Source organism: Anarrhichthys ocellatus, unplaced genomic scaffold, assembly GCF_004355925.1.
Source record: "Anarrhichthys ocellatus isolate YVR2014 unplaced genomic scaffold, GSC_Weel_1.0 scaffold21, whole genome shotgun sequence".
Taxonomy (NCBI): domain Eukaryota; kingdom Metazoa; phylum Chordata; class Actinopteri; order Perciformes; family Anarhichadidae; genus Anarrhichthys; species Anarrhichthys ocellatus.
In genome coordinates this window covers 1,982,658-1,994,191 of record NW_022280051.1, presented here as the reverse complement: position 1 = coordinate 1,994,191, position 11,534 = coordinate 1,982,658, and the positions used below count along the sequence as shown (strand labels likewise).

The 11,534-nt window shown below is 41.5% G+C and overlaps 1 protein-coding gene across 4 annotated transcripts in view; it reads right to left on the bottom strand.

The window, feature by feature from the left end:
- Positions 1-66: 66 nt before the first annotated feature.
- cacna2d1a (calcium channel, voltage-dependent, alpha 2/delta subunit 1a) overlaps positions 67-11,534 on the bottom strand; it is a 72,264-nt gene continuing 60,796 nt past the window's right edge. For 3 of the 4 annotated variants that reach the window (XM_031858826.1, XM_031858827.1, XM_031858828.1), the window contains 10 exons: positions 11,093-11,160; positions 10,958-10,996; positions 10,790-10,861; positions 9,248-9,400; positions 8,088-8,140; positions 7,722-7,777; positions 6,777-6,903; positions 5,981-6,093; positions 5,263-5,345; positions 67-2,849 (listed from right to left, as the gene is read on the bottom strand). In XM_031858826.1, the coding sequence (XP_031714686.1) occupies positions 2,733-2,849; positions 5,263-5,345; positions 5,981-6,093; positions 6,777-6,903; positions 7,722-7,777; positions 8,088-8,140; positions 9,248-9,400; positions 10,790-10,861; positions 10,958-10,996; positions 11,093-11,160 (881 nt within the window). In that variant the 3' untranslated portion in view covers positions 67-2,732. Of the gene's footprint in view, positions 2,850-3,823; positions 3,913-5,262; positions 5,346-5,980; positions 6,094-6,776; positions 6,904-7,721; positions 7,778-8,087; positions 8,141-9,247; positions 9,401-10,789; positions 10,862-10,957; positions 10,997-11,092; positions 11,161-11,534 lie in introns of all 4 variants that reach the window. The other variant, XM_031858829.1, reaches the window with a different exon arrangement.

Genomic DNA, 11,534 nt, shown 5'->3' with positions numbered 1-11,534 from the left:
TTACACCAGGGGGGGGGTTTGGCGCCCCAACCCACCCCCCCGGGGGGCGCAAAAATGGGCCCCCCCCCCCCCCCCAAGAGAAAGGCAGTAATTGTAGCTGATCATACTTCATCACATCATGAACAAATGCCTGACACGCAGAATATTATGCTTCCCAACATTACACACTAAAGCAGGAGCAGACTGGATATGTTTTTTCAATTAAATTGTAAGCCACTACCATGCAGCACAGGGAAACGATTCATGAGACTTACATGTTGCCTTGGTAAATTGCATAAATGTTATATTACGATAATAGGTTTCTCCACAAGAGAATAAGAGAGTCCCATATGGCACTTGATATTCTTGAGTATGTTAGTAAATGAAGAGCATTAATACCATTGTTAGTATAACCACATTGATTTTGTTGGATGGTTACAGTGTAAGATAGAGGAGAAGAGTAAAAAGTGCACCCAGACCACTTTAAAGTTTGAAAGTCTGAAAATGATGATGGTGGAGCTTTGCCATAAAAGAAAATGGACAAACCAGCACTCGTTGATTTGACTTGGAGGAATGCGTACACACACAGCTTAATTTGTGGTTTTCACTTCCCCACTAAATGAAGTAGTCTCCTACAAACCTGCTCCAGTGTTAAACACTACTACACAAAGTTGCACTCCTTGGTTTTATTTTAGTCATATAGGCATTCCTAAAATCCCCAAATTAGTTCCTCTGTTGATGTTTTGATTCTGAAAATGTTATGATTTGGGGTTCCTAGTAGGCAGTAAAACCATAAAGTGTATACTAACATATATGATATCACTAAACAGGTGTAAAAGTTTACTGTTGTTACCTGCGATTGTCAATTCTTACACCTAAACAACGATCGAATTTTGGGATTACTCATTGACAGCAGCAACCAAACCATCAACTGCAGCTGGTTCAAGTAAAAATCATATTTTTATAGTCAGGATTTAAAACGTGTTATTTTCTCTTATCCTCTTTGACGTTATTAGTGCTGCATTGGCGTTTAGCTGCTTTAAGATTCCTGATTTGGTCCTGTGAAATGATTTGCTTTTTATTATTTTGTCAGATTTCCTTTGCTCTGCAGCAGTGGTTTGGCTGATTAATAAATCTAACTGCACTCTGGCAAACAAGATGACACTATTTCAATAAAAGGATCTACAGTAAATCATCTGTAATTTCTCACTGTATGTTTTGTATAAGTAACCAATGGAAAACAAGGCACACATAATGTAACAAGATGTCCCTCTATTGGAGAAAACAAAATAAAATGCAGCAGTAAATAGGACCACAAGCATGGACTGACTGCAGTGATTTCTCTAACACCACAGTATAACAAGTTGCAAGAGGAAACCTCACTACTACATAGAGATAAATGTTGTTCTCCAGTAAGGATCAAATTGTAAAGACAAAATAACAGCTGCACTTTGAACTGAAGTGCAGATAGTAGTCATTTGATTTAAAAAGTGACAGCAGTGAATACAAACATACCTTTTTCCTTTTTTTGTTGACCAAAATGTCAAATACAAACTCTCACATCCCCTTCATTCATCTTCTTTAGTGGTGGCAATAAAAGAAAAAGTAACATGCTGTCCTGACGCTTCATTTAACTAAAAATTAAAACAAATAAATACGACCGGGCTTTCCACTCGGTAGCCACAGTCGACAAAGCTGAAGGGATCAACTGAGTCACACAGTCCACATGGCACTAGAGATGTTGTCCACTGAGCATGCATAGGACACCAGCCAGGCTCACCCCGATTGGTTAATGCGCACTATGGCAACAAAGTTTTCATTGGAGAAATCGAATACCACCCAAGGCGGCAAATCCAGATAGTTTCCTACTCTCGATCAGGGCTGATGGACTAGATGCTCAGCTATTAAAATCCGTACACTTAGAAGCAGGCCCTGTGGCAGTTGAAGGGTTGGTTTCTGTGCATGAACATAAACAATGAACAATGATATCCACACTGCAATTACAGTATCTACATGAAAGAACACCGATGGGAAAGTAAAGACGATGCATCTTTCGATACCCTCAGGGACACTGTGAAAATGTTCTGCGTAGTGCCATCTAAAAAAATATCAGTCGAAGACGACGTTATTTTCAGCAACCCAACGGAGCCAAATGAAGGGCACGAGGTTGTGATGAATTCTCAATCACAAAACAATAAATACCTAATAACTAGTCACTGCAAATTGATTCAAAATAAATTACACGCTTGCAAAAAGCAGCGCTGATCCTGAACTGCTCAACGTCTTTCATAAACAGTCAGACCCCCCCCCCCCCCCCAATCATGATTTAAAACCCTCTGATAATATAAGGCAGTCTGATTTCTATCATCAATGACATTAAAGTTCAGAAGTCGCCAATCAAAATGAATCTCTGGATTCCTCTAATCTCAGCTGGCGGGGACTATTGAAGACATGAACGGTAGGCAGAGGTTGAGGTCCTTTCTTGTCTTTCAAAGTTATATCTTCCAATTAACATTTCTTTCAACACTGCACCTGGTGAAATCACTTTGAGAAACCCCTGAAAATGAAGGTATCAAAAGGAGGAACTGAGAAGATGTGGGGCTCACAGGTTTTCGTTTGTTTGTTAGTGTTTGTAAGTGCTTCTCATCAGGTGTTCCCCATTTTGGTGGCAGCGTTGCATGCTGGTTGCCATTTTGGAGGTATCAGAGGGGGAGAGAGAGAGAGAGAGAGGGTGTGATGAGGATTTTCAGAGGTCATGACGGGATGTTATGGGGTCTGGAGCCAGTCAAAACCCAGAGCAGAACCAGCTGAAGGGCCACCATCAGCCACAGTGAGGGGCTCAGGCCGGACGCCCCGCCACAGTCCTCCTCCTGGAGCCGAGCGGAGAGGAAAAGATGTGAAGTTACTGATTTTTAAAGCCAACACACTAAAGAGTTTACAATTGACCGTTCACCAAACCCCTTCCCTCGAATGCAGATTGTCTATTCTTAGTTTAGCAACTGCAAGGCACGTCAATCAGTCACGCTTTGGATTTTCTTTGCATACAGTGGTGTGCATGGAGCTGTAATAAGAGCGATACTACATCATTTAATACGCTTGGACAGTAGTGTCTTTTTTCCTTTTCCTTTCAAAATGCCAAAACATTCGCTACATTTATGACTAGCATCCATATACTTAAAACAGCATTTGAACTAATTGCAATACAAGAGCAATGTTGTATCTTTATTTTCATGCCCTTGACATGGATTATTTGCAAACGGTCAACCACAACTATGCAGGGATCAAACGAGAGGTCAGAAAATAAAATAAAAGCTTTGAAATGTCTCTTTTAAACTTGACTGGAAAACTTTGAGCCATCACGTCTGACCAAAACTGATCGGAGACTCCCACTCTGTTTGTTTAGCATCTGGTGAGGTACAAGGGAAAGAATGTCTTCCCCCGAAATGTTTTTGGAGAGGAAAGGAGCTGAGAATCATTAAAGGAGACACACAAACATCTGGATGCAAATGAGAAGTGAGTGGCCTGATTTAGCTCGCGAGACAGAAAGAGACTGGGAGGTAAGTTTAGGGGGAGGTGAAGACAGATGGTGGTAGAACATAAGAGAGAGTGACAGGTGAGGAAGATAAGGGTGGGAAAACAATGGGAAAAGACACACAGACGTGGAACAAAGCAGAAACAGTCAGATATGTATATTTAAAAAAAAGAGACAAGGTGAGGAAAAAAAACAGAATAGAAACACCAGGAGAAAGAGTGTAAAAGTTAAGAGCCAAAGGCAGTTAGATTGAGTGTCAGATAATGATAAAAAAATAACAATGAAAGAGAAAGTTAGCAGTATGGGACTGACCCGAGCCAGCACATGAACAGTGGCAGCAGTAACATGAGCAGAGAGGAAGCCAATGGGGAGCCTGCGCTCCTTCGGCACAGGGCCTCATCCTAACCAGCAACAGCCAATCACAGAACGGGAAACAGAGGAAACAGAGAGAGAAAGAGAATCATGCAGCAAAAGGTCCACATAGTTAGCAAGAGGTTAGAAAGCAAACATGATTAGAGAAGGCATGGAACTTAGTTTAGACAATAGTAGTACAAGACATATATATTGTGGGTGTGGGGGGGGGATGTTTTAGTGTGTATGCGAGTGAGCAAGACAGTGCAGGCATAAGAGTTAATTCACAGGGCTGACACATTTTGACACTGTAAAAAGACAGAAGAGAAACAGAGCATTCAAGCGCAGAGGTTTCACAAGCAGAGATTGTGTGCTGCTCATGAAAATGTTTGTTCAGCTTAGTTATTCAAAGTCGAGCAACAACCAACTGTTGGTCTTTGTGTGGGGAATCTGCACACATACAGCTTTAGAGGGATTGCAACAAAACAAAACAAAATGCACCCATGTAAAGATATTAGTGATGGAAAGGTGCCACGGGTAGAATTCCTTCGCTGAAATATTGTTTCCATATCAGGAGCGCAGCTTAAAGGATTTTGGGCTCCAGGCCAGTGAGATTCAGAGCTTAGATTTCTTTTTTTTTCCGTCCTTTTTTTATTGGTCCCTAATATATTACGGTTTCCACCCCTCATCTTCAAGGGGACATGTCCTCACCCAGTAACTCCGGGGGTTAGGGTTAGATGTTATAAACTAACACTTACACTTAATACCTTGATTGAACATTAAATGTAATGATTAACATTTGTTAATAATTCCGTTGGCCAATTTCCAATTGTTTGTCCTGATTTTTTAGTCCGGCCAGTTAAAGCTTGATTTGTTTGTTCAACTTCTGCTTCAGCTGTCTTTCCTTGTTATGTATATTCTCTTTTTAAAGCTGTTGTAATCAGTAGTTTCATATAAATAATATCAAATCACTATGTATAATGTGAAAAGGGTGTGAGCGAAGTGAGGAACCACAGAGAATTGTCAACCGACTCTGCAGTTCCACCGAGCTTCTAAGGTCTTTCATAGTTCTGTCAGTCCTAGAAGTACTGACTGAAGCTCTGTCCTGTAAGCTGGAACCAAAGCTAGATTTTTCTTGGCGATGAACTCAAATGATTTTAGCAGTGAAACCCAAAAACAGTAGCCTCGGGGGCACACGCATTCATTTGAAAGGCTTTTCCCACTTCAGGCTGGATTTCCTGCAAAACATCTTTACGTTTTTTTAAGTCTTGAGAGACTAATAAAGCAGCAACAGTCTCACAGTTTAGCAGCTTGAAAACCTACACAGAGCACAATTTGCAACTGTACCGTTCAAATTGGTCTCAACCAGAAGCCGTCCATGTCCGACGGAAGCAACTTACGTGTTCGTTGTTATCAAAACAGACTGCGGGCCCTTTCCTGTACCGAGGGTTCTGAGCCAGCTCACAGGGATCAGGACCATTAGCTGGATGAGTAACGTCAGGAACATAACAATGTGTCCATTCTGCGTTAGTAAAAGCACCAACAGATAGTTCTTTTTTTTTTCAGTAGACAACCTGATTAGCCAACAGAAAATGATCAAACATAACATTTTGATAATGTGGGAAATCACTAGGATATATCATATTACTGTCCAGATCAAACGGAACCAGTCAAATTAAAATAGAAACATTGCTCAATACATCAGTGATGCATTCATTTTGGAGCATTGAGTTTTCCAAGAGGCTTAATCTGTAATTGACCACAGCCCCGTGTGTTTGAGAGAGCATACTAGATTTGTTTGTAAGCTATGCAGCAGAAGCATCCCATCTGCTTCACAGATACAGCCAGAGAGACACTCAGCGCATGCGCTGAGACACATCTGTCGTTCCGGGACACATTTTAAACATCAATTATTGGGGGAATGTTGACTCATTATTACGGCTGTGGGATTTAGTGGATGTATGTATATGAGGGGTTTAGTGAGTAGAGAGAATTACAGATGATCAGCGTCTATTCATGATTATCTTGTCTAAAACACAAACTTCTTCAAACATCTGTTTCCTGCATCAAATGTCCATGTTCTCTGCCAGATGATGGCTGCGTTGGGTAAAAGGATACACTGCTGTTCATCCTGTATTAATGGCTTGGTGTCACAGGACGTGCAGGTGAGTTTTGCATCAGCGATGATGAAGACCAGGTTCGTCTTGGGCAGCTTTTCAGCATGGTAGAGTCTAGAGAGGAGCAGACACATTGGCTTGAGTCCAGGAAAGATGGGGATAACATTTCGCTGTGCAATATTTAACCAGAAAGTAATGAAAGGAAGATACAAATTTTGGATTTTAAAGTAGACTTACATGACTAAGAAACACTCAAGAAACCTTGTAATCTTTACCACAATGAAAAGCGCACTGTGGATTGCTCAATGAAGTCTCCAAACTGCTTTCATTCCTAAGGGGACACAGACCTGCTGTGCCACCCTGCTGTCCTCCAGGACCTTTACCGAAACCCACATGTCGCTGGTGCACAAATTATTTTCTCAGCTTTTTTTTTTTTTTTTTTTTTAATGGTGGTCGTTAAAGAGAAATGTGCGGCTAATGTGCAGGAACGCCGCGCGGCATGCGGGCAGGCACTCCATTAGTCGGCACGAGGGGGCCTTAAAAATGGTGTACGTACACACACGTGTGCACAACCACACGGTGGAACATGACCAAGAAGGTGGTCCACACTAGTGACTTGACTTCACCTTCATGGCATGTGACTTTTTACAGCCCTCTCTTAGTGCCACCTCTGGGGACTTCATTTGTGTCTCATGGATGCAAACGTATCAGTGCAGGGTAGGGAGTGTGTTTGGAGGTTAACTATACTCTCAGTGTGTATATACACTCAGGTGTGTAGCCTGTAGGTTTTTTTTTACCTGGTGCAGTTTTCACAGTCGATTGTGCCTCTGAAAGACAGGTTGTTGGTCTCAAAGTAATATTGAGTTTGCTCTGTGATGCAGACCTCTTTGAGCATGGCATCTGACATTTCATCATCCATCTCGGCTGTGGAGGTACACACAAACACATTCATGTTCATTCATGTAAGCAGGGTCTTCACTCTGACACATAAAAACTTTAAAGTGTAATATTGTTGAAACATAATTTGCCGTAAAACAAAAACAAAAAGCTGAAAGACACTAAAACGCCCAGTGAAGCTAAGGGGAACGAACTACGATACACAGTCTTTTCATCTATAGTCTATAAAAACATGGAGCTATTTAGCGCAGCTAAGGAACTACATTTATTAGAACCATAGATCTGTAGTGGTGCAGAATGCCAATCTGAAAAAATTATGTGTATTTTGACTTTGCCACTACAAAAAGAAATTCATGCAACTTTATTGTTATACATGTAGAATGCATTAAGTAAGAGCTGTCTGGCCAGCCCTCTACTCTACATCCAAGTACACAAGGGCACACTGGATTTCTCTTTGGGGGGCTCTTGGGACCCTGTGGTGCTTAAAAACCACATATTGCAAATCCAGAAATCCAAAAAGTGCAATGGAAAATAACAAACAAACAAACACTTTAACTCCTCTGAGGAAAAATGAGTTTTAAAGTATTCCTATGAACTATGTTGTTATTAACTAGGCTACATATTCTTGGCATGTGTTGAGAATTTCACCAGAATTCAAGATGAAGAAAGAGTTTGAAAATAATGTGTTCAATATCTTTTAAGGCCTTGTCAAAGTGAAAATGAACACACATTTCATTTCCTTAATGAGACCATTTAAGCGGGCCTAGAGCTTGCTCAATATTCCCCCAAAAAAGGAACAACCTCAAAGCTCAATTCTTTTCTGTGTCAAATTGACGAGAACTCACCTGCGTCCAGGAAATTGGGAAATGTGATGCTGACCAGTAACTGTTGCAGTATTGACCTATGAGCAAAAACCCAGGGATGAAAAATGTCTGGATTCATTGGAACATAATCCACAATAAATCATTTGTGTAAATGCTAATGCAACTATAAATCAAGGGAAGATGTTGTGGTATGCTGACTGTCCTGGGAACAATTCAGCTATTAAACAGATGCTATATGTCCATTTTGGAGAAACAAATCCTTGCCTGCTTTCCATTAGGATCTGAGTTTAAATACTGGCTTTTATAGTGTATATTTTTGTTATCAATCATTTGGGGGAAAAATGGGTTGACAGTAATGCCAACCATGTAGAAAAAGTTCAGACTCACCAGGCTGCAGCTGTCGCAAACCATCCTAAATTCAAAATATCTGCAATTGTGGGCTGAGGGGGACAACAAATGAGGATTAATGTCAGAAAAAAAAGACAAAATCAAGTCTATAATCTTCGAGACAAATCATATTAAACTGGCTGAGCCAATCTGAACATCCTGCTTGTGTTTACAGTGACTGCACCGTCCCGTTTTGCCAGGCACAAAGACGAAAAGGCCAGGCAGACATTCCATTTTCTTCCCTCTCAAGAGGAAATTAGAAAACAATCCTCCTCAACAGATGCGAGCATAACTATGTAATCAAAGAGCTAGTGAGAAGACAAAGCAGCTTTGAATAAAAGGGCCAACATGTTGCTTTGATTAGTGTTAGCATGCAAGGGCCTTGTTTTGGTGAATGAGTGTTGCATCCTTTCTCTTGAAAGGTGATGGCGCGTGTTGAGTCATCAAGGAGTCCTAACTAACCGTGTTAGAGGCATTCCCGGCTGCCGACGGTGTCTTTGATGAGAAAATAACTGCAACTTTCATCTCACTTTGGGGTCACATTAGCGTGTGTACACATTTGTGTTGCAAGCCGGGAAATCATATGGTTTCACTTGTTAGCAAGGGGAATGTTTGCATCTGTAAATACCTATGAATACTTAAATCTCCCTCTTAGGTATCAGCTTGTTACCACTATCTGTAATGGCCTTTCAGCATTTAAGAGAAATTCATCAGCACCACTGATGTCTGCAGATAAGTTTGCATCATTTCATTGCAAGTTGTGCGATTTGTAAGTGATGAAAAACAGTGCCTCTTTCTACATCACTTGTCGTGTTAGCCAAGCACGCTAGACCACCTAATCCTGTTACTGTTCCTGCAAAACTCCCACTCTAACGCTTTCACCATACCCTCTGCTTCCCTTCTCATCGGCTCTATCCAGATTTATGGCTCCCTGGTGAGTAAACGTTTGTGTGTGTGTGTGTGTGTGATCATTTGGAAGTGAATGAGCAGGCAGGTAAGGCTACAAATGGCTGTATGTGTACTTGTAGGGTAAATGTAAATGTGTGGCTATCAAAATGTGTGAACATGTAAGTGTAGGTGTGCACACGTGGGTGGCTTTGTGTGTGTGCATGTGTTTGTGTGTGTTTGTGTGTGAAGGGTCTCTGGCTTATGTAACTCACCACGTAGACGGATCGCAGGCCTGCAGCCGCCTTGCTCTCTTTCTCAGGGTCACAGAGCGACTGGTAATCGAAAGTCTTCTTGAAGGTGAACAGGGACGAGTTGACCAGGTTCACCATGAGGATCGGGTCGATACCACCATAGAAACGCCCAATCTAAGGACGGGGGAGGATAATCAAAATGTTTACTTGAAAGCAATTTTGTAGCATGGGGTCATAGATTGAAGAAATAGATTAAAACATTTAAATAACACACCATATACTGTACACATGGCTGCATTTTTGTTCTTGGTGCCTCAGGACTGCTGGGTCACTTTTAGCCCTCTTTTCTTGCACTACACATTGATTCTGTACACTACTACTAAATTTCTGTTTAGAGGGTTCAAAGGTTTCTTTTTTAAATGCTAATGTTAATGACTGAGGTTTTCCTCAATACTTTAAATTACAGAGCACTTAAACACTTTCATAGGTTCAACCCACGATTGTTAAATCTATGTAAAACACATGCACAAAAACAATTAAGAATGTGAATACACGTGCAGACAATGTCCACAGTGAATTAACAGACACACGCACAAACTCAGTAAATCACATTCAAACCAGGATGATGGACTTCAGAATAATCTGATTAACACAATCCACCAGGCAGCCATAAATTTCCACGAAGAGGAAGTAGTTTGTCTCGGCAGGTGTGACATGACCGTGTGCACAGGAGTGTTTAAGTACTTGTGTCCAGGAGGGAGTTTGTACAGTAAGTAGTACTCATCTACGTGTGTGTGTGTGCCGAAAGGCGTGCATGCGTGTGCGCATGAGGAAATGCAAACTATCCTTTTCCTTCCACTTTGTAAGGTCACCGTTAACAAGCCCTCCTCCACATATCCATTCCTCTTTAGTCTAACAGCCAAAGGATATATAAATCTTCGATTCTATAAGGTAAAGGGAGCCTTCTCTCCTTTCCCTGTGCAGTAAAACAAATAATGAATTAACAGTCACAGCCCTGTTGGCTGCAGACTCCCCGAGGGTTTTCGGAGAAAGAAAAGGAACGAAAGACATAAAATGGGAGAGAAAGCGGGAAGCTGACAGAGGGAGAAACTCCTGCTCCTGTAGGAAATATGATTGAGGGCACACAGCCTTCTCCAAACAAGGCCTCAGGTCCCTGCCTGGGTTTAAGTGCTGCTGCCAAACTTCAGAGGGTCACTGATTTATCCGGCGCACACCCAGGCCTGATTAAGAAGGAGCCGAGGCCGCATGAAAAAACATTTACTCAGACGACAGCAAGGGACCCACTATTAGCATTTAGCATAGGGTCAGGTTAGCGGAGAAAAATGGTATGCTTACTGTACATGCGTCTGTAAAGATGACGATTATGAGCCTGAATTGTCATTGTTAGTAATTGCAAAAACAACACAAAAAAAATGTGAATGTTGGCTTTATGAATCATTGATAAAGCCATCCGTAACCATCATCAACCCTTCATAAAGCACGCCTTATTTGAAAGTGTTTGCTCTTTAGTTTTGTGAGTGAGAGTAAAATGCCGAGGCCCACCTTATCAATATGTTCATCTCGATTGGACATCACCAGGAAGCCCCCATCATCCAGAATGACACAGTCTACATACTGGAATCACATAGAGATTAAACCAATGTTGCATGCTCAAGACTCTTATCTGAAAACAATAGTTGGAAACTTGCAATATGCAATCAAACCTCTTACCACGTCATTACGCTGACAGCCACAGATCTCATCATTGCACTGAAAATACAGGAGAGCAGAAAAAGTAATAAAACGTCTGATCGATAATCTGGACCATGTTTATATCCTTGTGTCATGCAGATAGAATCCACTCACATTGATCTTCTGTGTGGTGTTGATGAAGCTCGCCATCCAGGCACCAATGTCCAGCTTCACACCGACCACTGGGATCAAACACAAAAGCCAGACATCCTAGATCATGTTGGACCTCTGTGTCAACTTTACTCTCTGAACTTCGAAAATGCAAACTTGGCCAGGGATCACAGGAGAGCAGACAATTTGATGTGTGGTTTGTGTGTGTGTGTGTTTGTGTGTATATGACAGAGGGAGAAATAGACAAATGAGGAATAGGGGTCCGTGTGTGTGTGTGTGTGTGTGTGTGTGTGTGTGTCAGAAGATTTACAGTAAAAGGCATTATTATGGGTTGAGACTAAAGAGTTGCAAATATAGGCGTGTACATAAAGCATACAGCTGTAAGTGTGAATGCGTTTCTACATAGGTGGCAGAACAAGAGAGACAACTTGAGAAATGAGGAGTA